The sequence below is a fragment of the Taudactylus pleione genome, unplaced genomic scaffold (genome assembly GCF_031769625.1).
Source record: "Taudactylus pleione unplaced genomic scaffold, aTauple2 ptg000815l, whole genome shotgun sequence".
In the NCBI taxonomy this organism is placed as follows: Eukaryota; Metazoa; Chordata; class Amphibia; order Anura; family Myobatrachidae; genus Taudactylus; species Taudactylus pleione.
The window spans coordinates 787,000-814,604 of record NW_028285217.1 but is presented as its reverse complement, the minus strand read 5'-3'; the positions used below and the strand labels follow the sequence as shown (position 1 = coordinate 814,604).

Here is a 27,605-nt window from a genome sequence, read left to right as displayed (position 1 = left end):
TACAATATTTTCGGAGCTTGAGTGCGGGAGCATTCGCCGTCTTCAGATGATGAATGCTCCCAATAACGGGAAGGAGTCCCGGCTCTCGAAGAGGCATCCTTTCAGATACTTCCACCGGGCATCAGGGCTCTTGAGCACATACGTGACCTGGAGGTGGTTGTTTGTTTTTAATGGTATAGTAGGCCTGTTCACATGTTTAAGTGGAAACAAGAATATACAGGAACCACAGATACATAATAGGGCCTTCGCATACATTGCTTTCTTTGCTATATTGAAATAAGCAGAAGTCACGTAGGGGAAAAATACAATTGTATGTGATATTGAACAGCGCCGGGAGTGTGTGCTGGGAGCTATTCAATTGGCAGTGCTGTAAACCAGCGACTAGAGGATTTCTGCTCGCATCCTCCTGAGGTGCAAGCAGAAATCCAACTGAGCTAGTGCTGCGATACTAGTTGTAGGCTTACTGCGTGCACTAACAGCATCGCACCCGGCACTTTAGTTGGAGAATAACGTCTATCACGACTAAACCCGTATTAGGCGCAGTAAACTGCATTTACCGACTTTAATACCAGGTGCGATACGTACAGTTGAATAGCATCGGGCAGTTATTCCCAGCGCTATATCACGTTCAATTGAATTCCCCCCCATAGTTCTTTCCCAGTGCAAAGGAAGGGACTGTGTGATGCTGACTGGCACGTCCACTTATGATCTGATCTGAGATGTGCTGCTGGCTCTGTATGACCTTCAGGTATTTGTGGAGGTCACATCATGCAGAAGTTTGCTGTTCATACAAATATGATCCGTCTCATTCTGTTTCATCATCTACCAAGCTTCAACGGCTTTATTAAGAGCTGTGGGCATGGGTGAAGCTTAGGGCATGGGGCTGCAGGTGGATGGTCAGAGGCCCACAAACTGCCTTTTGATCGTCATTTGGATGATAAGTGATAGTAGAATGATCCTTTTTATTAAGTAACGTCTGAAGCCTAAAACTGAAATGATCAGATATGACCCAAGAAAGGAAAAATACTGGCCAAAAGATAGCATTGCGCTGCAGATCTATTAAAGATTATTTAGTCCCTACTTTACTGTGGACAGCTAAAACCTCTCCTGCATCTTTGTGTTCTTAGGGTAAATTGTATATGTGGATTTGTTGATAATGATGTTAGCAATTATTATAATTAGACCAGCACTGATATATTTTTTTTCTCCTCCTAGTATTTTTCTCAGTTACTTGACAGGATCGTATCAAGTGATTCAAACGCAATTGACAACTCTTGTAAGTGCAGTTTGACTTCTTCCTTTTTTGTTATACAGCAAGTCTATCCAAAATATGCATTATACAGATCTGTACACAAACACCTATTATCAAATTGTGCCTAATAACCCCATTTAGAGCACCACAGATTTTGCAGTTGAGGATTGTTTTGGTGCGGGTAAGTACCTTGTACACTACAAGTGAACTAAAATGAAAAAAGTACACAATCTAGGGTAAAAGACCGAAGACCGGTCCAATACAAGTGACCCGCACCGTGCATTGTTATGCTGCTTCTGCGACTTTATTCCTTTGCTACAAAAATACTAATCCTATGTACCTAGTACACTACATGCATACTAAGATGCAAATCGTGCACAGCAGGGGAATTGCACCAGGCCCCTGATGTCACATTGTGCAAAAAGGGTGGGTGTATGATGAGACCTGTACATCCTGGTTCCTGAAGAGCATAGTATTTAGGTTCCCTATGCATCTGACAGTGAAAGTTATATACTGAATTATATTCACCAAAAACTGGGGGAAATGCACATGCTTCAATAGCAGGCGATGTTCCACCAAACATCACTGTGACTTCGACTATGCATGTTTCTATCCAATTACAGCAGGCTCTGCATTGCTAATTCTACTCTAAGGGGTGCGAGGAAAAATGAATAATATTCCTGACCACAATTTGCATATCATGGCAAAGCCGCTAATTGAATGGCCCCAAGTTATTTACTATTTCTTGTTTTAAAGGATTAACTTACTTTATTTCATGTAACGTGAGAGTTTAAAATAGGCTTGCTTTTAAGAGCTTGGAATGTGGTATTTATTTTTGAATCACAATGTATGTAAAGTTTCTCCTTCATCCACTAGGGGACACTGGAGTTCAAGACAGTAGGGGTATAGACGGTGGTAGAGCAGAGCCTGGCACTTTAAATAATTCTGAAGTGTGACTGGCTCCTCCCCCTCTATGCCCCATCAGCCCCAGTTTTTAGAATGTGCCCGAGAGAGCCGGTCACATAGGGCTGAGCTCCAGCCCACACTTAGTATTTTTTCTTTTATTTCAACTTTATTTTAATTTCTAGCTTTCACAAAGCATTGAGGACAGGCTGACAGAGTACTGCGTCTGTCAGCCTGCTACATGGAGGCATCAGGAGACCCGCCTCCACTAAAAAGAGTGTGTGTCGGAGTCCCAGGCACCCTGGCAGTAGCTCAGGGAGGACACGCCACAGCTTAATATAGAGGCTGTGTCCGTGCTTCCGAATGCCTAGCCGCAGCCCTGATGCCAGCAGTGGTAAGTATAGCTCTGTTCCCCTTATGGGGAACGGAGTTTAATCTGCGGCCCCTCTGCCCCCTCCCAGGCTCAGGTGGTATATACTGTAGTATAACCCCTCCTGGAATCCTGTTATAACGCCGCTAGCGTTGTTACAAGGGGCGGAGGTACCGCGCATAGAGCGCGGATACATGTACAGGGAGACTGTTCAGACAGTCTGTAATGTTGCTGCCTAGCAGCATGCCTGATCCCTGCACGATGAGCGCTGTCTTACTTTATAGAGCCTGACAGCGCTCTGTTTGCTGCTCTCACGAGAGCCGAATCCTCCCTCTGCTATATCGCCACGGGGAGGGAGCCTGCCGCGACCCGCTACTCCCATAAGGGAGTCTACATTGCGCAGCAGCGCGGCTGTTCCCTGCCGCGCTGGTGCTTGAAGAAGCACTGGGCTTCTGCAGGGGGAGGAGCACAGCCGCCGGAGAGCGATGCTGTTATTCACAGCGCCCTCGGCTGCTGGTTGCGGCGCCGGAGATTGCACCGGCGCTGGCTACAATTGGCCGCATGGCGGGGCTTAGGGAGCTGCTCAGCGCGGCTGTTCCCTGCCGCGCTGGTGCTTGTAGAAGCGCTGGCTTCTGCACACAGCCGCCGGAGAGCAAGGCTGTTATTCACAGCGCTCTCGGCTGCTGGTTGCGGCGCCGGTGCTTGTATGAAGATGCACCGGCGCTGGCTATTACGTTCCCGCTCCCCCACTCGCATTATGCCTGCTATACCAGCCATTGTTTGCACCCCGCCAGCTTATTGATAAGGGGCGGAGTCTAGTCCATGCTGGCGTGCACAGATGCCGCCATTACCTCCAGCGAGTATTCTTAAACAGCATATGCACCTGCCTTAAAAGGAGCCGGGGCTTATTGCCAGCATCTCCTGCATCCTCACTCTGGAGTTCTGTGGGGGGTGCAACCCTTAACAGGGTTGTGGGTTTTATTCCCAGTACGTCCCTAACTGTTTGGAGTTTGTATGTTCTCCCTGTGCTTGCATATGGCCTCTTCCGTTTTTTTCTTTACTTAAACCTACAGCACCTGGTCTTATTAGGTTTAACGGCACAACTGTGGAGTTTGTAATTTAACCTGCAGTCTTTATATAGATTCTGGCTCTGCCTCATCTCTGTTATATTGCACGTCGGTAGTTCCCCTACGGAACTGGGTAGTGTACTGGTTTAATATTATATTTAAAAAAAAAAAAAAAAAAAATGAAGCACAGGGAGGAACATGTCACAGGCTAATATAGAGGTTGTGTCCACGCCACTTTGCCCACCACATATCTATCAGCGCCTACGGCCACACGCCCGATCTCGTCTGATCTTGGACGCTAAGCAGCGCCAGGCCTGGGTAGTACTTGGATGGGAGACCGCCTGGGTATACCAGGTGCGGCAGGCTTATTACATTGAACATCTGGGGCAAATATGCTTGATGTGTAACAGAATAATGCAGTGTGTTTCTTCCATCTATAGCTGCCAGAGATCACTCTGCCCCCTTGTGTATAGTATGCATAGTCGGGCCACTGTTCTGGCTGCTGCCAGAAATTACGGTTATTGCATATCTTTAACTCAAGGTTACAAAAAGGGTGCGTCCCATCCTCAGGCTTATGCCTCACATTGGCTCGCCTTAACAATGAGCCGTACTCTTCTCATGCATAAGAAGGTCACATATGTGGCTGCACATATGTTAAATCTCAACAGCCTTCGGTGCTTACCTTAGAAGGTATGCATCTGTGCATCTATATGGATTTATATCTTATTTATTCCCTTCGGCAGCACACACAACACGAAGTAGTAACATATGGCCGTTGTGGTGGTTGGCATTGCTGTCTCGCATCACTGAGGTCATCTTTTGATTTCCATCATCTGGAGCCAGAAGGGCACACCTGATAAGGCGAGTACACCGGTAACGGAAGGGTCCCAGGATGGCAATCAGTCTGGGATAGTACGTTGCTAACATTTCCTGCCCCAACGCCGTAGCAGAATGACAGCCACGCACGGCACATGAGCAGTCTCCCTGCGTGGAGGTAAGCCACATGTATGTATATACTTGTATTTTAAACTAAACCCGGCGTTAAGACCTGGGGCTCAGTTCCTTCCATGGCTCTAACTATTGCCCATGTTATATTTTTCAAATTATATCGTCACCTACTAATCTTGTATGTAGGTACGCGTAGGCATGTGGGGATTTGTGTGTGTAATATATATATATATGTTTTGCTTCTTATCCTTACCATTAAAGCAGGGGTAGGATATGTTCTTCTCAGTTTTATGTCTGATACCTAGCATATTTAAAGAGGATGCTGCGACGAGAGGCTGGACTCTCCTGATCCGGTAGTTTGTTCTATAACTCCGCTTAACACCATCTCTCCCTAGGGATTGGGTGGTGTGTGTGTATATGTATATAATTATGGATATGTGTAGGTATGCCTATACTTCCACAATCATTAAGGTACATATTATTCCACTTCTGGAAAGCTGCCAGGGTTTACCAGAAGCTGTCTGTTATACATATTATATGGTGGCTCTATAGACTAGAGTCATGTTCTGCAGCTTACATAGGATAGTCACAGGCTCCTACGGCATCGCTTCTAGTATGGACTCTATACATGTCCTGGGGCCTTCCTGTATGTCCACACATGTATATGTACTTACACCCGCCTCGGGTTATAGTCCTGTTTCCATTAGTCTATATCTACGGCGTCCACTTCGGGGGACCTATTAATTACAACTACACTCTAGGGCGCACTTAGTAACCAACTTGTAAGACACTAGGAATGCAGTGTGTGTATATATAGATATAGCATGCTGATCTCCTATTGCGGGATATATATATGTGTGTATATGTATGTAGCGTGCTGATCTCCTGGTGCAGGAGTTTGACAACTGACTTACTATGTCGGTACTAACTCTTCCTTTCAAAGAGTTTGCCTTTTCATGCAGCTATGTTTATGTGTGTGTATGTGTATATATACTGATATATTCCCGTTCCTTGTATGAATTTTCCTAATAATTGGAGAAATCTGTTTTTGGCCCTGTCTGGCGTTATCACTACATATATATATCTCTTCTTACTTGGGATAATTAACGCATTCTATGTCTATGTACAGGTACCTTTCCCAGTATCGATTCTGGTACTTTATATTATTGTCTTGTCGCATATCTCAATAAAATGGGTATCTGATGGTCCCTTGGGTACATTTCCTATCAGTACATAGAGAATCCAGGATCTATTCCATCCTCATGGCTTATTAGTTAATTTACATGAGGCCTAGGGCCACCCGCCGATATAGGCAGGGTCTGGCCTGAGTTGTATCAGATTGTGGGCGTAATACACACTTCACCATTATAAGTGTTAATGTAAGGATACACTAGCAGACCGTTTTTGGGGTATGTGTAATCTCTATATGGATACATATCCCTAATGGAACAGGCTCAGGTATAGCGTCCTGTTGTACGGCCTTCTTGTCTCCACTAACAATTTGCTAGTTTCTACAGTATTTTCTTCTGCAGCATCTCCAGACTGAAGTCCGTGCTGTAGAGCATTGATCTTTGCCCACTGAGGCTACTCTCTGTACCTGTCGTGGTGGGTTGCTGTGAGATGAATAAGGTCAGTGACATTCTACATAGCGTCCAGAGGGTTTCTGGTCGCTCACAGGTAAGCGGGCTTACCCCACTAATGCCTCGGAAGATGCTTCCTTTTCATGCATCCTGACATAGCTGTTATTCTATCTTACGCACCCTAGCTGCTGTCCTAGCAGCCTTCAGTTCTTTTAAATCAGTTGGCTGTACACTTTAGAGCTTTCCTGGTATGTAGGTGCATAGTTGTAACATTGAGATTTGTGACCCTATTCTACTGGAATCTGTTGGGTTTATGGACTGAAGCGCATCTATGGGCTAATGCACATTTTTACTATAAAGTGTGACAGTCTCTATGTTCCATACAGGGGGGCCTGGTTTGTTTCCTGTTCAGTATCTGTTGATAAATTCAGCACACTGACAGGTACCTGAATGGTACCTTCATAGTTGTCCTAGTGCTTTAGCCTTGCGGATGGGATACTTCCCTATATTGGTAACTCTCCCTGGGTGGAGGTGGCATCCGTGCTCTTTTTCTGCTAAGGGTATCCTGGGTGTTTTCATACTATGTTCAGGCCAGTAGTTGGTACTGATTACACTCTACCATCATGTAGGAAGTTGTCTGCTGTTTGACAGGAGGGGTGGTACTGCCGTCTGACCCACTGGAAGGAAGTGTAGTCTCAATCCTCTCGTATCCGCCTCATGCCCAGTGGGATCGCCACTCGTTGACAACTTCTATGGTCTAAACCTTACACTGGTTACCAACCCTTTAGTAGTTGGACCTCGAGAATGGTTCAGGGCGACTGTTAGGTCGTGACTCTTGCCTCCTTGTTTGCTTGGTTAGGAGTCTGTGGACTGGTTCAGCTCCGTCTCTGTATATTGGTGGTATTATACTTTTATCTATATGATTGATGTCCCGCAGTGCTGGGATTCTGCTGTCTGAGACTGTTGCAGCTTCCTGTAGTTGTCGCTGGTACAGTTTTCTCGAGTTTTGTTCTCATGTTACGGCCATTCTATGGATTCTAGTTGGGGTTTTTCTGCTCCCAGCGGTCTTGCTTGGTCTGTTTTTGGCTGAGCTTACGGTGTTCTGATGCTTCTCATCTGCGGCTACTCTCTAGCCGTATTCCATTGAATTTACGCTGTAAGTTGTGGAATGTCTGTGACTGTTCAGCAAGGAGCTCTGATTGTCTCCTGGCTCTACGACATGCCTCCAGTCTTGGGCTGTCTCTGTTTCGGTTGGCCGAAAGGTCGGCAAGTTCTCCGCGCTTCCCACCCGGGAGGTTGGCTTTGGGACGTCCCCACTGTCTTGAACTCCAGTGTCCCCTAGTGGATGAAGGAGAAAACAGGATTTTGGTACTTACCGATAAATCCCTTTCTCCGATTCCACAGGGGACACTGGACGCCCGCCCAGCGCTGCGTTCCTGCCGTTTTGTTGGGTCCTTATCTAGTTGTGTGACTGCATGTGTTCCCTGCAGTGGGTTCCTCTGTTCTCCTTCAGTCGGTATTGTTCCGTTCTGTGGTCTTCTCCTTACCGTCTCCTCTCGGGCTCAGTTCTTAAAACTGGGGCTGATGGGGCATAGAGGGGGAGGAGCCAGTCACACTTCAGAATTATTTAAAGTGCCAGGCTCTGCTCTACCACCGTCTATACCCCTACTGTCTTGAACTCCAGTGTCCCCTGTGGAATCGGAGAAAGGGATTTATCGGTAAGTACCAAAATCCTATTTTTTGTTTTTTTCTGTTTATCTGATGGCTTATCCATATTATTGTAATTTCCTATTAAATATGAATTATCCTCAATCTCCACTTTGCCCAAAATGCATATTATCGGAACTGTTGCTGCTTAGAGATACCATCAAACTCAATTGGTTATAAAATTATTTTGTAACTAGAATATTTTTTGACCATTTGTGGGCCATTGGGGTAAGATAACGGCAGTAGTTGTTTCACAAATAGGTGCTACGCTATTGCTGTCCTAGTTCGGCAGGTGCCACTGATCATGGAGGTTGTTGAGCTGTGAGATGACCTTCAAGGCACTACATAGCTTAAAGAATACAATGCTCTTTGCTTCTCACAAAGGATGTTTTAGCCCAGATAAGTTGTTCTATACTGTACATATGGGATAGAATATAAAACAAGTTACACAAGTGCAAAGGTGACAACATAAAACAATTGCAGATAAATTTACATGAATTCATATTTATGTAGAGAAAAAAAAAAGTATAGTTCTTATCATGCGGGCTTATATACTAGATCAGTTTTAGGCAACCTGTGGCACTCCAGCTGCCGTAGGACTTAATATCCCAGCATGCTCTGCCACAGTTTTGCTCTTAGGGCATGCTGGAATGTGTAGTTCCTCAGCAGTTGGAGTGCCACAGGTTTTCTATGCATGTTCTAGATAAAGATAATCAACATATCAGCACAGTGTCCTGATATTTTAACCATAAAATAAAAAATTTCCTTTCCATCTCTCACCCTTGGGGAGGTGCGAATGAAAAAATGCGAGTTCAGTCTGACTAGTTCAGTGCGAGTTGTTAATTGGATTGTAAAATGAATTCACTATGTGAGTTTGAAGCGATAACAGCAACTCTCACATCACAATTCACACCTAATTGGATTGACCCCTATGACTGAGAATGTTGTGGTTTTCTCTGATTTATAGGATTGTTAGGGAAGGAGTTTGTAGAGTCTTAGCTGATACTAGGCATATTTAGTACCTCTCTGATCTGGTTCACCCTCCCTATTTCCCTGTTCTGTGTGAATTTACTGTATTGGTTCAGCTCACTTAGATGAAGACCACAAGCAACAAGAATGTGGAATAATACCAGGGGGATTCCCTTATAATAGGCTATTTTTAAGAAGGCACCGCACCGTACCTGTAGTCACAGCAAAATAATAAAACCATAGTTAGTTAGTTTTTTTTTTTTAATAAAAACAATTTGACCTAAACCATGGTTTAAGCCAGCCTGCCCTGCTTACAAAGCATATCCTGGCGGTTGTATTTGAGAATGGTTCATGTTGTATCTTTGGTTACAAAGCCTTACATATGTGGCATACTATATTGGGCATATTCTGTTTTTTAATGCAAGCTATGCTGCCACATCATACATAAATTATTGTATATATATCTACAGTAGTTATAAGCAAACACTATCATCATAACCATGTATCTATACTCTGTAGTTTGTTTGATTTAGTAATGCGTTACTATTTCTTCCATTATTCCGAGATTCATCACATCATGGTACAGTAGTGTGTGTGTGTGTGTGTGTGTGTGTGTGTGTGTGTGTATATATATATATATATATATATATATATATATATATATGTGTGTGTGTGTGTACACACACACACACACACACACACTGTCAGGTGCATAAATATTGGGACATTGACAGAATTTTCATATTTTGGCCTGTATTCACTACCACAATGGCTTTGAAATGGAACAAACAAGATGTGCTTTAACTGCAGACTTTCAGATTTAATTTGTGGGTAATTACATCCAAATCAGGTGAACGGTGTAGGAATTACAACTGTTTCTATATGTGCCCCCCACTTTTTAAGGGGCCAAAAGTAATGGGACTATCAACTCAAAAGCTATTTCATGGACAGGTGTGGGCTATTCCCTTGTTATTTCATTATCAATTAAGCAGGTAAAAGGTCTGGAGTTGATTCTAGGTGTGACATTTGCATTTGGAATCAGTTGCTGTCGACTCTCAATACGAGATCCAAAGAGCTGTCACTATCAGTGAAGCAAGCCCTCATTAGGCTGAAAAATCAAAACAAACACATCAGAGAGATAGCAAATACATTAGATGTGGCCAAATCAACTGTTTGGAACATTCTTAAAAAGAAAGAATGCACCGGAGAGCTCAGCAACACCAAAAGACCCGGAAGACCACGGAAAACAACTGTGGTGGATGACAGAAGAATTATTTCCCTGGTGAAGAAAAACCCCTTCACAACAGTTGGCCAAATCAAGAACACTCTCCAGGAGGTAGGTGTATATGTGTCAAAGTCAACAATCAAGAGAAGACTTCACAAGAGTGAATATAGAGGGTTCACCACAAGATGTAAACCATTTGTGAGCCTTAAAAACAGGAAGACCAGATTAGAGTTTGCCAAACAACACCTAAAAAAGCCATTACAGTTCTGGAACAACATCCTATGGACAGAGGAGACAAAGATCAACTTGTACCAGAGTGATGGGAAGAGAAGAGTATGGAGAAGGAAAGGAACTGCTCATGATCCCAAACATACCACCTCATCAGTGAAGCATGGTGGTGGTAGTGTCATGGCGTGGGCATGTATGGCTGACAATGGAACTGGTTCCCTTGTATTTAATGATGATGTGACTGCTGACAAAAACAGAAGAATGAATTCTGAAGTGTTTCGGGCAATATTATATACTCATATTCAGTCAAATGCTTGAGAACTCATTGGACGGCGCTTCACAGTGCAGATGGACAATGACCCAAAGCATACTGCAAAAGCAACCAAAGAGTTTTTTTAAGGCTAAAAAGTGGAATGTTATGCAATGGCCAAGTCAATCCCCTGACCTGAATCCGATTGAGCATGCATTTCACTTGCTGAAGACAAAACTGAAGGGAAAATGCCCCAAGAACAAGCAGGAACTGAAGACATTTGCAGTAGAGGCCTGGCAGAGCATCACCAAGGATGAAACCCAGCGTCTGGTGATGTCTATGCGTTCCAGACTTCAGGCTGTAATTGCCTGCAAAGTTTTTGCAACAAAGTATCAAAAAGTGAAAGTTAGATTTAGGATTGTTTAGTTTGTCCCATTACTTTTAGCCCCTTAATCAGTGGGAGGCACATATAGAAACCGTTGTAATTCCTACACTGTTCACCTGATTTGGATGTAATTACCCTCAAATTAAATCTGAAAGTTTGCAGTTAAAGCACATCTTGTTTGTTTCATTTCAAAGCCATTGTGGTGGTGAATGCCAACATATGAAAATTCTGTCAATGTCCCAATATTTATGCACCTGACTGTATATTCACTCACTCACACACTCTGTCTCTGTCACTCACTCTGCATCCGGAAAGTATTCACAGCGCATCACTTTTTCCACATTTTGTTATGTTACAGCCTTACTGCAAAATGGAATAAATTAATTTTTGTCCTCAAAATTCTACAAACAATACCCCATAATAACAACGTGTAAGTTTTTTTGAGATTTTTGCAAATTTAATAAAAAAAAAAACTCTTAAGATATCACATGTACATACGTATTTACGGCCTTTGTCATGAAGCTTAAAATTGAGCTCCGATGCATCATCTTTCCACTAATCATCCTTGAGATGTTCCTATAGCTTAATTGGAGTCCACCTGTGGTAAATTCAGTTGATTGGATATGATTTTGAAAGGCATACACCTGTCTATATAAGGTCCCACACTTGACAGTGCATGTCTTCCTAGAGTTGGCCGTCCATCAAAACTAAGCGATCGGGGGAGAAGGGCCCTAGTCAGGGAGGTGACCAAGAACCCGATGGTCACTCTGTCAAAGCTACAGCATTCCTCTGTGGAGAGACGAGAACCTTCCAGAAGGACAGCCATCTCTGCAGCAATCCACCTATCTGGCCCGTATGGTAGAGTGGCCAGATGGAAGCCTCTCCTTAGTAAAAAGCACATGGCAGCCCGCCTGGAGTTTGCCAAAATGCACCTGAAGGACTCTCAGACCATGAGAAACATTGAACTCTTTGGCATGAATGCCAGGCGTTATGTTTGGAGGAAACCAGGCACCACTCATCACCAGGCCAATACCATCCCTACAGTGAAGCATGCTGGTGGCAGCATCATGCTGTGGGGATGTTTTTCAGCTGCAGGAACTGGGAGACTAGTCAGGATAGAGGGAAAGATGAATGCAGCAGTGTACAGACATTCTGGATGAAATCCTGCTAAAGAGCACTCTTGACCTCAGACTGGGGCGACAGTTAATCTTTTAGCAGGACAACGACCCGAAGCACACAGCCAAGATATCAAAGGAGTGGCTTCAGGACAACTCTGAATGTCCTTGAGTGGTCCAGCCAGAGCCCAGACTTGAATCCGATTGAACATCTCTGGAGAGATCTGATAATGGCTGTGCATCGACTCTTCCCATCCAACCTGATGGAGCTTGAGAGGTGCTGCAAAGAGGAATGGGTGAAACTGCCCAAAGATAGGTGTGCCAAGCTTGTGGCATCATATTCAAAAAGACTTGAGGCTGTAATTGCTGCCAAAAGTGCATCAACAAAGTATTGAGCAAAGGCTGTGTACATGTGTTGTTGTTTTTTTGTTTGTTTGTTTTTTTATTAAATTTGAACAAATCTCAAAAAAAAAACTTTTTACATCTTGTCATTATGGGGTATTTGGTGTAGAATTTTGAGGAGAAAAATTAATTTATTCTATTTGGCTGGAACATAACAAAATGTGGAAGAAGTGACGCGCTGCGAATACTTTCCGGATGTGTGTGTGTATCAAAAATCCACTGCACTCACCACTCCCAGATTTGGGGTGCAAACCTGCACTCACCAATTCCAGGCCTTATTGAAACGCCATGTTAACAAGTCATACATTGCTTCTGAAATAGCAGCAGATCATAAAAAAAACCGAATACATCAAATTCTACTTTAAAACTGTGAATATTTATACATTTTGCATAGAAAATAGATTGTGTATTCAATATTTATGGTAAGACTAATTTTTTTTTTTTTATCTGAAACCAAAATATTTGACAAATCAAACAATACTTGTCGTATCCGTACTTGACAATTTATAAATACATATCTCTCTATATACCTAATCTAGCAAGGAGCGAGGCCGCGGGATCAGGAAGCCAGTGGGGGGGGTGTGTTGGGGTAAGGGACCCTTAGGCATCCAGCCGAAATGGGGGTTCCCCGATATTGTCCAAAGACTGTACCATTGAGTAAATTTCTTTAACTGTTTATTTATTTATTTTTTTTAATGTGCGTAATTGCATTTCTTTTATTGCTGGAAGACTTGGCAAGTGAAAAAGCTACAACAAATGCAATTTGTGCATATTTATTTCTTCTGGGTGTGGATTGGATTCTCTCCATTTGGCACTTGTAAAGTACAGGTGTTCTATTCTGGTACTGTTACACCAAATAAGACCTAATTCAGAGGGAGTTAATTGTTGTCTTTCTCTTCTTTTAGATCTGAAATTATGAATCCCGTCTATAGCCCAGGTTCCTCTGGGGTTCCATATGCAAATGCCAAAGGTATCGGGTACCCTGGTATGTATGATGTTACTTGCTCACCTCTCCCAGTATAAAAATGTTTATAGTCAAACCTGTTTCATATAGTTACATTTCTCTTCTCTCTGTACAGCTTTTAATTTAAAAAATCTTGTTGAATTTTATACGCACAGGCTTTTTTTTTTTAAGTGCTTATCTTACTATATCCCATTTAATATCTACGCAAAAAAATAGAGAGCAAATTAAGCCGCTCTGATTGCAGCAGTGTCGCACAGAATTGAAGTGCCCACATGAACAATTACTTCTATTGATGTAGCTCAGGTGATGTGTTCTACTAGTTTCTGTAGGAGGAGGAGGCTGCTGCTTTTGCGTTATGCTGTGCATCTCAAGGTTAGTAATAAATAAAAGTTTTATACAACAAAAAAAAAAGACGACTACTGGCACTTCTCTCAGAAAGTCTCAGCCAAGACCTTCTCCAAGTGGTCCTCACAGGCTAATTAGGGACCCTTCCAGCATGGATACCAAAGTCATACAAATGACTCCAAATTCAGGCAAGTCAATGCCACTTTTAATTCTGATGGCATCAAGTAGCAGGTTCCACAATAATAACACAACAGTTTTGGGGTTGCAACCCTTCCATCAGGTGTACATCAATCTATGTGAACAGCCTGTGTATGCAAAATAAATGTATTATATATATCCTTATACTGATATATGGTAGGCTGGGCCTATTCCACTTGAACGTTAACTCTTTATAGCTTGTATACTTTTTTTAAATAGGTTCAGGATGGGATGTATAGTTACCATCCAAGCGGTCGGGATGCCGGTGCTCAGAACACTGGTGCTGGAATCCTGATGGTAAGGGTTAGGGGGAGGGTTAGGTTTAGGTTGCTGGGGGAGGGTTGGAACACCTACCTAGTTGGGTCGGGATTCTGACAGTCGGGATGCCACTGGGACCAGTAAGGTCCCAAACTTTATATTGTTCCCTTTGGATATAATGTTCCAATCAAATGTTTAATTTTTAGTAACAAGGTTTTCTTCTTCAGGGTCCATAGGCTCCATAGGCAGTCCTTGGGGTGTAGGTGGTTGATGAAGAATCGTGGTACCACGCAGTTAAAGATTTCAGCTCCCAGGATGCACTGGTCCGCTCTCCCTATACCCCGGGCCAGAGGCACCTCAGTTTCGTTGGTGCCTGGCCGGAGTCGGGTCACCATTATGTGGGGCGCTGCTCAGGCAGCCCTTCAAAGCCTTTTTTTTTTTTTTTTTATGATTTGTTCTTTTCATTATTTATTTTTCTCCTATTAAGAGCGCGCAGCAGCAGACTGTCCATAGGAAGTCTGCGTTGCCCCTCCATTACTGCAATGCCAGTTCTGGCTGGAGATTTCTGGGGGTAACCCAGGGTCATTGCTAGCCGACCCCGTGGACGGACCAAGGCTGCAAGCCAGATGCTAGGGGACAGGTAAGGCGGGTCACCGCTCTTTAGGAGTCATACCTCCAGTCTCGGGACAGACCGGAGGTGCTGAGTGTGGACACAGACTCTAGCCACCGTGATGCACTAGACCACCAGGGTACATATGGTGCAGGAACCAGTGTCCCAGCGATCAAAGAATCGGCAAGGGGAGGTCAGCGTCCCTGTTAAAGCGGCCCATCCCCTCTGGGCGCCATTCCTGAGGTCTCACTTCTCTTAGCTGTTCTCCGACCATGCCCCCTCTGAGATCTGTCGGCCATTTTCTTTCAGTGACAGTTGCAGCTCTCTCGTGGTAACACGAGATCCGGTGCCCCTACATACCTCTCCCTGGAGTCAGCGTATGTAGCGCTATAGCCTACCAGACACTTGAGTCTGTGTAGTCGACTGTAGTGCCAAATTGCAGTTATATCTCTGCATTGTATGTGACTTGTGCTAGCGCTGCATGTCTATTTTCTACTGTCAACCTATATCTCTACCTTTTCTCTGATTCTGCCCTAATACAGGTGGTGGTTCCTATAACTCACATCTATAGAACTAAACATATTTGTGAGGTTTGTCACATACAGTTGTGTGGTGCACTGTCATATTTAGGCTGTGGGCTCCTGCAGCTTACCCAAGCATCAGACAGGACCAGTATATTGCTCACCTACTAGTATTCTACATACTCGTGGTTGCATTATACCCAGTGCCATATTGTGTGTTATATTGCTCTGCAGCTATGTCTGACAGGGACATGGGTAACGAGCACACTTCTGCACCCATTCTGCTTCTGCTATCCTGCAGACTATGTGCTGCAGGTTTAAGCGAGGAGGATTTTGATTCGGGATGGATTATGTGTGAGGTGTTATAATCCACCAGGCACTTCAAACCCCCCGGCATCTGTACAGGAGCCCCCTTGGGCTGCCTTTTCTCAGGTCCTGGCCTCCATCGCGGGCTGCTTAGCGGTTCCGGGTGTGTTTCCCCCTATGGATTACTACAACAGATTCCAGCTATGCAGACTCTTCATGTGCCTCCACCATGGGTAGACGTTCTCTCTTCTTCAGTGCAGAGCCTGGCGGCTTCCTCTACTGCCCTTCAGACCATGTTGCAGGGTGAGAAACTCTTAAAACCTGCTTAGCGTACTGTGTTGTCATCACAATCCACACAGCTCTGAGACAGAGAGGTTGCTGATGTCTCTAACCCCGACTCCCCTCTGTAGGAGGTAGAGACTCGGTCTAAAATTAATATGCCTGCTTTGGTGCGAGCTGTCAGATCAGTCTTCGTAATGGATGACGAGCCAGCCCCTCAATCCAAGCACCCTCTGTTTAAACGAATAAAGGTGACTTCCGCAGAATTCAGATCAGCTAGTTCAACACATGGCTGTAGCCTGGCAATCGCCTGGTAAGAGGTATCAACTTCAAAAGTGCTTGGTCTCATGTTACCCATTTCCTGAGACTCATTCCACAGCTCCACAGGTATTTACCAAAGTTATGGCTATCATGGCGTCCCATCTGCGGAGTCAGGGTGTCTGGCTGCTACCATATCTGGACGATCTCCTGCTATTAGTGGGTTCTCCAAAAGTGCTACACCGCCATCTGCAACTAACAATTGCTTTTCTACAAGCATATGGGTGGTTAATCAATTGGAAAAAGTCCTCCCTGAATTCCTCACAAAGGATGATGCATCTGGGAGCCCTGCTGGATTCTCAACAGCAGAGAATCTTTCTGACTTCAGACAAGATCTCCACATTACAGTACGTGTACGCAGATACCTCCAGTCGCTGGGTGTCAAGCCACTCAGCGATGCAGGTTCTGGAATCCATGGTATCCACCTTCTATATGGTGGAATATGCTCAGTTTCATTCCAGGCCTCTGCAATGGCTGATCCTCTCCAGGTGGAACGGATTACCCCATCTGATCAAAGCTCTGACAATGGTGCTCTCTCCGGAGGTGAGTCTGTCTTGGTGGCTACTGACATCTCATCTAACCAAGGGTCGTCCCTTTTGGATGCCGGACTGGCTAATCCTAACAATGGACACCAGTCTCTGGGGCGCAGTGATATTTCACTAGGACAGGGCTGTGCTTCGGTCTCGCCCTGAGTTCCTTCCTAAAGTTGTTTTCTAGTTTCCACATTAATGAGGACGACATAGTCCTGGCCTTTCAATCACCGGACCTCTTGGCAGGTGAGGCCTCTTTGGATGTGGTCCGTGCCCTCAGGATTTATGTGGACCATACCAGTTCCTTTCAGAAATCGGACTCCTTATTTGTGCTCTATGTATTTCACAAGAAGGGATGGCCAGCCAGTAAACAAACATTGGCTACATGGCTTCGTATGAATATCTCACAGGCTTACACGCAGGCAGGCCTTCCTGTTCCAGCTTTTATTACTGCTCATTCTACTCTCTGTGGGTCCCTCGTGGGCAGCTCGCCGTGGCCCCTCGGCTGCTCAGCCATGTGTTCTTCTGTCCAGACATTTCTGAGGTTCTATGCGTTTGATACCTTCGCCTTTCGGGCTGCTTCCTTTGGGTGCCGTTTTCTCCGCTCAGCGCAGGAGCGTCCCCACCCTTAAAGGACTGCATTGGGACATCCCCAAGGTCTCACTGTGGAGCCTATGGACCCTGAAAAAGAAAATTAGTTAATGCTAAAACTTACATTTTGTTAACTCTTTCTTCGAAGTGCATAGGGTTCACAGGGCACCTGCCCTGATGTACCTGGCTTCAGTGGGGTTTTGTTTCTTGTCACCGTTTTTCCGTCTCCTTCTCTGTGAGAATGTGATTCTTGTGTACCAGTCTTTCTTCTCTCTCTTATCCTCCTCCGGCCTTTGACTTGTCACAAACTGAGGTGCCTCTGGCTCGTGGGTGGGGTATTGGGAGAGTGGAATAGTGCATTCTGGGAGCTGAAAGCTTTAACTGCGTGGTGCCTTTATTCCTCATCCACCACCCAAGGTCTCCCAGTGGACCCTATGGACTTCGAAGAAAGAGTTAACAAAGCTAAGTTTTACCATAACTTTTTTTTTTTTTTTTGTTCTAACGCACTGTCCCATTTGTGTCCAGAGTATGTTTGAATTCATTAGTGTTCAGCCATATTCATCTGAATTATTTCATTCATTTGTATCTGTCCCTTTATTCTTTTGGCTTTATTTTTACTTTTCTTGACGACCTATATAGACCAAACAACAAGGCCTGTTGGTGTTAATCCCCCAACAATGGGGACATATTATCTGTTCTATGATCCCATTATATTGTTCACAGTTCATACTGTACATGCAAAGTTGCCTTTACTTTGAAATGAACAAACTGTATTTTGTTTGTATCAAATATTTATTTCCACTTATCTGTTATCTTATGTCTTCCCTTTCTTCATTGAAAATAAAGGTCTATCTTTGAACATTTCTAAATTTCTTGTCCCTCTCAAAAACAATTTTTCTTTTTTTTTAATTGAATGTCTGGGCAACCAGTGACTGCGAAATTACAAGTCACAGCATGCTTTGCCAGCTGATCAGTGGGAGGGTGTGCTAGGACTGAGAGCCACAGGTTGACCAGATCTGCTCTAAATGTGCTACAATATCACTGATTTAGGGTAATAACTTATGGTGCATACACACTGGACGATTGTCAACAGTAACGATATCGTTGAACGATCTCCCGTGTGTGCTGGATGATCGCTATCGATCATCCAGCATACCACCAACGGCAGCTAGCGACCCAGGTCCCTATAGTAACCTGGTCGATATCGACCAGGTTGGCCTGCATGCACAGTCGATGGACGATATCTTTATCGTCCATATGCGCCCACGCATCGTAGGTCGTTGGTGCCACCGAAAAAGTAACGATATGATCGATATCGTTCATATCATGCATTTTAATCGTACCGTGTTGTACGCACTGTTACATCCCCACAAAAGTCTCAACACACACACACACGTCGAGTCTCCAAAATATGGAGTTTTTTGAGCATGACTGAGAGAGGAAAAAAAAAAAACCTTACCAAAAAAAAAAATACACAAACTTTGTTTAAAGCCCAAAATTATTAAAATAATTGTATAAAATTGGCTCTGTGTATATGAAACATAAATTAATTTCATGTATGTCCACAAACTTTGTTTGAGCCACAAAATTAAATATTGTATTAAATTACATGCAGGCTCTGTGTACATCACTAAACCTTTTAGTTGTGTACAAAATTTTCCATTTTGTAGTGGTTGCGCATAATGACAAACTCAATCATATTCCATATAAATTTAAGGAGGCAACTGTTGTCTATTTACTTTCAACACTTTCTGTAACACAGTAAGGCCCTCATTATAAGAGACACCCCTTTTATAAAAAAATCTGATACACATATCAAGTCTATCCTATTAAGGTGTCCCCCAAACACCAAAGATAATGTTACTATTGGTGGCAATTGATGTATATGGTTTCAAAAGAGCGCCAGTGCCAGATGATACTGGGCGTCCAGCGGTGTCACTTAACGACTTATAGATGGAATCGGTATGTAATGCAGTCTGTCGGGATGCCTCCTGTCAAAATACCGACTGCGGTATCCCGACTGGTCAGGTAAGTATACCTACCCTCCCCTTTAGTGCCTAACCCTAACCTCCTCCCCAAAACCTAATGCTAACCCCGCTATAATACCTAACCTTGCCCCCGCTCCCCGGCTAACACTCTGATTTACCTCGTTCGGGCTTGTGTCCTTCTGTGTTCCAGCGTCGGCATTAAGATAGGAGTCGGTATTTCGACTCCTATCTTAAGTCCCTAAAGCCGCTGGTATCATAACTACATCCCTTTATTGACCTTATGTACCAAATATATTCATTGTGTATTGGGATTCTCATACAAGATAGTTTTGTTTGCTTGTCTATAACACCATTTAACCCTGCTGTTTCCAATTCTCCATCTATTATCTGCTTGAATATTTAGGTTGGTACCCCTTTAAGTAATTTGTAATGTTCTGCATTGCAGAACTGCCTATCTATTATATATCATTCATCCACACAACTAAAGGGCCTCCTTTTATATGCTTCTCTTATTATAGAATCACCATTGGACACATTTCTCAATGTTTGGGTTCCTTAATAGACACATATATGGGTTTGCCCTATACTATAGTCTTCATTTCTCAGCCAGATTACAAAAAGTGTCCAGTGAAGTATTTGGATATCTTTCTACCATAGACTTGCTCATCTTCAGTTCCGTTTCAAAGATCTAAAAAATAGAACATTTTAATTTCAAAGGCTGATCCTCCCCCTGCTGGGACAATATCTAATTCCTTGATTAATGCATCGTTTTCATCTAAAGAGGCATTATTTAATTTTTTTAACATTTATAACCAAATCTACACATTGTTTCCTCCTTCTTCTGATTTTATTCTGCCATTTTCTATGTTTGCTCACACCCTTAAGAGAAAAAAAATCCTCATTGCTAGAAGAGCTTGATTAAAGTTCATGATCAGATGTGGTTAGATTTCTCAGTGTTTAAACGTTTTATATTCTCTTTGTTTTTGCATGAACCGATCACCTTTCCATGTATATATTGTTTTCTGCATAATCCATACTATCACATTTACAGTTATTGTAATTGTAATATCTCCATATTGGTTTATTTAATCAAGCTGTGGTTTAGTACCTTTTTGTTTCTCCATTACTAATGTCCTTTCCTCCACACGTCTTAAATTCATTCTCTATATTTGGCAATTCTTTGTGTACAGCCTTGGCCAAAAGTTTGGAGAATGACACAAGTATTGGTTCTCACAAAGTTTGCTGCTTCAGTGTTTTTAGACCTGTCAGGTTGTCAGGTGTTACTATGGTATACTGAAGTAACATTACAAGCATTTCATAAGTGTCAAAGGCTTTTATTGACAATTACATTAGGTTTATGCAAATCAATATTTGCAGTGTTGACCCTTCTTTTTCAAGACCTCTGCAATTCGCCCTGGCATGCTGTCAATCAACTTCTGGGCCACATACTGACGGCCGTCCATTCTTGCCTAATCAATGCTTGGAGTTTGTCAGAATTTGTGGGTTTTTGTTTGTCCACCCGCCTCTTGAGGATTGACCAGAAGTTCTCAATGGGATTAAGGTCTGGGGAGTTTCCTGGCCATGGATCCAAAATTTCAATGTTTTGTTCCCTGAGCCACTTAGTTATCACTTTTGCCTTATGGCAAGGTGCTCCATCGTGCTGGAAAAGGCATTGTTCGTCACCAAACTGTTCTTGGATGGTTGGGAGAAGTTGCTCTTGGAGGATGTTTTGGTACCATACTTTATTCATGGCTGTGTTCTTTAGGCAAAATTGTGAGTGAGCCCACTCCCTTGGCTGAGAAGCAACCCCACACATGAATGGTCTCAGGATGCTTTACTGTTGGTATGACACAGGACTGATGGTAGCACTCAACTTTCCTTCTCCAGACGAGCATTTTTTCCAGATGCCCCAAACAATCTGAAAGGGGATTCATCAGAGAAAATAACTTTGCCCCAGTCCTCAGCAGTCCAATCCCTGCACCTTTTTAAGAAAATCAGTCTGTCCCTGATGGTTTTTCCTGGAGAGAAGTGGCTTCTTTGCTGCCCTTATTGACACCAGGCCATCCTCCAAAAGTATTTGTCCTGTGTCATGCCAACAGACTCCCTTCTTATACCCCTTTTCCACTGATGCAAAAATACTGGTTGATGCTCAGTGGAAAAGGCTTCTAGGAATAATCCCGGGTTGACTGACCCGGCATTTCTTCCCGGGCCTTGAGCAGAGTTTTACACAGGTAAGACCCGGGTAAGGCTCAGTGGAAACGTGTATCCTGGGACCAGGTCCCATTCACTGCATAGGGAGAGCCACACCGCATTTCCTGGCGCTTGGAGATTACATAATCTCCAAGCGCCAGCAGAGGTAAACTAAAATATCCCGGGTCCAGCCTGTGGTGTAGTGAAATGGCTCAGCCTACCATATTGCCATATATCAGAATAAGGGTATAAAACTTGTTGAAGAACCTGCTATTTTGATTCTATCAGAATAAAAAGAAAGTGGCAATTACTTGCCTGAATTTGAAGCTGAACAGAGTGCGCATCAGCCTCCTGCTGCTACAGGATCTAGTAGGACACCTCTCCTGAACTACCTAATTACCTCATTTAGAAGATGAACACAGGGCCTGATTCAGCACAGGACGGAATTGCAAAGCTGCATGCAAGCAGCTTTGCAATTCCGTCCCTGCAATTATGGTAATGCAGCAGGAGGTGTCATGCCTCCTGAATGCATTATTTATCCGAGCTGCGTCCAAGGACACAGCATCGGATGATCTGCATCATCATCCAGCTAAGTGACCCATGTGGTCAAGAAAGCCGGCTGCCGCAGTTACAACAGAGGCCAGAAAATCTCCGTCAGCCGACAGATACTGGTGTACTATCCGCCCCCCACCACCACCATCGGCGGTATCGCGTCTCCGTTTCGTGGAATAAAGGGCGCCGCCTACAATTAGCCGCAAACTGTCAATCACTGACAGTCTGCTACCTCTCTGCATGCGGTCATGCAGCACCTGTTTTATGTCCCAAGTATATACGTATTCCACCACAAGTTCTAAGGATAAGCCAGAGCTCATACTGCTCCTGTAAAAACAAACTATACGCACAGTAGTACATTAAGCAACAATATATTACACATTTGCTGTAGAAAACTTCTTTGAGGAAGCTTTGAAGGGCCACCTCCTTTTATTAGTATGTTGAAAGTAATATAAAGGTGGTATTTTTGTAACCATATTCTTTTTCCGTTTCAGCAGGCTTCCCAATGGGTTATGCTGCCGCTGCTCCTACCTACTCTCCCAATATGTATGCTGGTGCAAATCCTGCCTTCCCTTCAGGTAAACTAGTCTCCGCTGTTGGTAATCTGTGCAGCTTGCACTGCCGGGTTTATGTAAACTGTACTATAAGGATTTATTTCCTCACGTTACATGTGCACTAGCAGCTTCCATAGTGACTCCCTAGTCACCTCCTCAGGTCCTAGTGGCGATTTCAGCAGAGATAAAATCTGTGTGTCACAGGAATCAGTTGCTGGACATAGGAACAGGACCTCATAGAGTTGTAATAGTTTTATATCCATATTACAGTGAGACGGAACCAGTGGTTGCACTGTTTTATTTTTTTCTGTGGAATAAAGTCGCATCACGTTTTCTCAGAGTTGAGAAGAGTTGTCCGAAGAGTATGGCATTATATTGGTCATTTAATTTATGGATAAACTGGCTTATGATCACAATGCAGCACAGAAGTACAGTAGGTTGTACTAACAAATACATGTTTTCTAATTCACAGAAAAAAACTCAGTGGAGGTTCAGGGTGGTAATGATGCTTTGCAGGCTACAACTATACTAAGAAGCAAATTGCTAACAATGAAGTACAATGTTTGCAAAGGAGATGTGGGGGGGGGCTATGGTGCACTGGTAGTATAGGTGTATCTATCTAGTTATCTTATCACCTGATGCTGGGTGACGAGTAGCTGGCTAATGTAAGGTGAACGTTGGCATTATTTCAGGGGGGGCACATCAGCTGTCAGTGTAATGCCTGCGTCTAAGAACGCATGATGTCTTGCTAATGCTGTTTAGTTTGTTGTTTTTCCTCTGACTAGTGGTAGATCTAGCTCTGTTTTTATGGTATTATTTTTCCCATAGTTTTCACAAATATAATACATAGGTTTGGGGAAAAAATGTAATAGTTTGTTCCAATTAATTCATCCCTCATTGTAGTTTCCACCTTGTGTCATTGTATTCCTCTCTCCTGGGATGTATGCATCTTAGATGTAATTACCATTTGTTTTTGTTCACCAGTCCTTTATAAATTAATACTTCAAGAATAACGTGTATTATACACATTACAAAATAACAAAGTGACCCCACAATAGATCTCCCCGAAAGCAAATTATGTTCCTTCAGTGCAATAAGTACGTATCATGACACTTGAGTAAATTATCCATATTTATAATGCCCTCTTTTGCAGTTTAACTTTTAAAACCATATAAATTCTCTTATAAGATGATATGCTTTCTTCCTTTTATTTCTGTATTCTTCCTTGTAAGCACAAAGGAAGGCAGCATACCTTGTTGTGATTGTTGCTAGACAAAAGCTAGATAAAGTGCCAGTATCTTCATTTTCTCTTCACACTGCAGCAATGCCAGCACCAAATGGCTGCGGCAGCATGGAATCTACACTTCAATTCGCTGCAACTTTGCCGCAATAAGTTTTGCATTGGTCAGTAACTAGCATCCCTAAGTGTTAGCTTTCCAATTAGAAATTCATTTTCTGTAAGGCAACTGTCATTAATAGTTATTGCAGCTTTTTAGTTTGAACCCCCTGCAAGGTGAAAAACTGGGACAAATCTTTATTTTATGGTGGGACATGGTGCAGAACCTCCGGTACCAACTCCCTAATCAATAATCATGTACGTGACAGATATTTCAATGGTAAAATCTGAACAATAAACACATGTAAGTTTTCAGGTCACGTTCTCTAAAATACTTAGGAATGGGTGAATTTTGTGGAACATGTAGGTTTTGTCTAGTTGGGAAATGAGTATATGAACTTGCACATGTGAGTTACAGATGTGTCCACATACATCTATCCTCCGCACGCTGCATGTCGCAAAACGCGTGAGGGCCTTGTGACTCTGTAGCGCTGAGCATCTTTTTGTGCAACATTTCCCTTAAAATGCGCCTTATTCACATAGTGATACAAATAGGACGCAAAAGCAGCTTCTGCTGATTAAAATGATATGCGGCATGCCTTTATTATGTGTGTGACTGCGGCTGTACCTGCATACGAAATACTATGTTAGTGTTACAGCCGCTGACACTGTAACATAGCGTTTCGCATGCAGAAACAGCCGCAGTCACACACACAGAATATAGGCATGCCGCATAGCATTATATTCAGCAGAAGCTTGTGCGTCCTATTCTCATCACTTTGCGAATAAGGCACATTTTAAGAGTTGCACAAATATACGCTCAGCGCTACCAAGTTACGCCGCGGACTAGAAGGGCTGTTTCTAGCGCAAGGAGGCTAGATGTATATGTGGACACATCTGTACTTCCCAATATTTTTTGCGGTATTAAAATCACATTACAAGCATTTTAATGTACCCTAAAAAAATTTAGAGGCTTTAATTTTGTGAAACACTTGCTTATATACTTTTTCAATTGTTAAAAAGGAATGAAATCAGATACTTTGCTTATGTCCATTAACAGCCTACAACACTGCACTGCTATATTTCACACTGTTTTGGGGTTTATGGTGATATGCACTCTTTTTTTCATGCACTTATCACAAGCCATGTGATGTACAATTACGTTGCGACATTACATTGACCAGCATTAACTTTTACGTGGCTCTTGGCTAATAGACTTCGGCCCTCAGTGTTAGTAGCTTGATTCCTTTTGTTGCGACGTGACCCTGCTGTGACAGCAAGTGGTGGGGCCACATTCTCCTTATCAGTTTGCCTGCTCCGATGCACATTGTTGGAAGACCATTTATTCCCTGATCACATATGCTTCCTTCACATCTCGGTAAAGACCGAAGCTTCAAGGTCTCATTGGGAAAAATGATCGGTATACAGCATGGGCACTTCCCGTAGCTATACCCTGCGGGCATGTGCTTACTCTTGGTTAAATGTACATTTTAGTGTTCTTCCTGTAATACTGCTTATGGTCCCTTTTATGTCTTTTTGTTGTGCTGTTAGTAAGTGGGAGCAGCACCCCGCGCTACCCCCCCCCCCCCATATTCCCATATTCCCTGGTTGTGGCATCTGGAAAATGCATCTCGTGGGTACGATGCTGATCTGCAGGAATGCCAGGTGGTGGTCATGTCTGTATATACATTAGAATGATCTCTAAACAGAGGAATGGAGCCACACACCAGTCATACTGTTCTGCAGTCACTGTTCGAGAATGAGAAGATCACGTTCAATGCCTGTTAATTAATATATATATATATATATATATAATTATTTTTTTCCCTTATGTTGTATTATAAGCTGACAGTTACGTGATCATTTTGTTAAAGCTTTTCTGCCAATAGTGGCTTCCCATCTGGTGCTGTATGTGCCTCACACCATGACTTGCTCTGTGCTCTCATACACAGGTTTGCCCCCACCTTTAAACACACTATGAAATCTCCTTTTAGCAAATGTCTGTAGTTTTGTACTTGTGTGTGTGTGTGTGAATTTTACGTTTTTTTTTTTTTTTTTATGTAACTTGAACTTGTGTAATTGCCAATTTAAATATAATACAACAATTTAAAATTAGTTCTGTTAACACCTGTAGCTAATTTGCTCTAAATCACTACAGCCCCAGGGCTCTTGCATTAAAAAATTTCCAGGACTCAGTACATCCAACAGTCTGAATACTGGGCTATATGGCTATGCGATGTGGAGGAGGGTGGGGGCTGGTAGGACTAGTCGTGCAGCTTCTAGTTTGCCTTGTTTTTACACCCTCCCCGTACCCCTCAATTGCAGCTATTGTGAAGTGGTAACGCAACTTTACAAGAACCAAAAGAATTAACATAAATTCAAACAACAGCATTAGAACTGTATTAAGAATTTAAGGCGGCAATTCAGTTGTTAGTACCGGCGGCTTTCAGCGCCTGGTGTCCGACGGAGCAATCGAATTGTTGCTCCGTTCGGACATTTCTGCTCGTCCCCCTCCTGTGAAGGCAAGCAGAAATATGCCAAAAGTCTTTAGTTTGGGCGACCTAACTAGGACTTTAGATGGGGTTAGCCGGGTAACCTGGTCTAATTGGGCGTAAAAAGAGCGATAATTAATGGCCGCCCACAAACAATTGAATTGCAACATTGGGTGCCCATTAATTAGTGCGACTTACAAAACAATTCAGTCGCCCCTTAAGTATCAATTCTTGGTTACAAAGGAGGATTTAGCATTTTCTGAGAAGTGAGTTGGCTGCTGGTTATTGAGAAATGATAAAATCCAAACCGTGCAAGATCGCTTAGTGTTGTTCTTGTTTATTGATGTGTTGCGTAATACTTTGAATCGGGTTTGCATGTTTTCTTTCCGTTTTTGTGATCCTTGTGCTGGAATTATCCAGTGATGTAATTAAAGTGTGAGGGCTGGGACTAAAATGGTGCTCTACTGCTTTTTAATTCAACTTTTATTTTCAGAAGTAGAACATCCGCAATATGTGACTTCGGGTGTGCAAATGTTCATGTTCGGGCACGCGTTCTCTGCTGCGAGAAACGGTGCAATTAATTCAGGTACCTGTTTTGCTTTTTCTTTAACACTAGTTATTTTTATTTGTGCTCTTCCTTTTAAATAACATGCATTAAAAAGCAAAATAAGTACCTGATGACACCCAATTTGTTTACTAAGCTATTCGTTAAGACCCCTCCGCCTAGCAATATATAGCAAGGATGGGCAGACGTCTGCCGCCCTCTGCATTAGATTAAGTTCTGTTTATTTTGATTTGGAGTGAAGGTATTTTAGTACAGGTTATTGATATGAGTAACCCTGAGCGTTGTCTCTGTGTGTTAAGTTTATGTATTGACTAGAGCAGTACTGCAGTATCAATAAACAGAATTTCAAGCAAATTAGTGTTTTTATAAATCTGCCGTGAAAACGCCTTTAGTTTTCGGCTTAGATTTGCAGAGAGGTTGGGTGTCTGCATTTAGAACCTTTTAAAATGTAGTTCCTGGTGTCATGGCATGAAAACCAAGTAAATGAAACGTAGAGCCTTCAGTGCATCCATCCCCATGATCAGTATACAGTTCTCCACAAGTGCAAAAGCAAACATTCCAATGCATAATTAGCAACAAGGCACCTCAGGCCTACTTTAAATTATTG

At 43.1% G+C, this 27,605-nt stretch overlaps 1 protein-coding gene across 4 annotated transcripts in view; it reads left to right on the top strand.

Annotated features, from left to right (window-relative positions):
* FAM168B (family with sequence similarity 168 member B) overlaps positions 1-27,605 on the top strand; it is a 40,367-nt gene that overhangs the window by 2,530 nt on the left and 10,232 nt on the right. For 2 of the 4 annotated variants that reach the window (XM_088458191.1, XM_088458192.1), the window contains exons 2-5: positions 1,216-1,276; positions 13,307-13,386; positions 22,546-22,629; positions 26,927-27,019. In XM_088458191.1, the coding sequence (XP_088314317.1) occupies positions 13,317-13,386; positions 22,546-22,629; positions 26,927-27,019 (247 nt within the window). In that variant the 5' untranslated portion in view covers positions 1,216-1,276; positions 13,307-13,316. The remainder of the gene's footprint in view (positions 1-1,215; positions 1,277-13,306; positions 13,387-22,545; positions 22,630-26,926; positions 27,020-27,605) is intronic. The other 2 variants (XM_088458193.1, XM_088458194.1) reach the window with 2 other exon arrangements.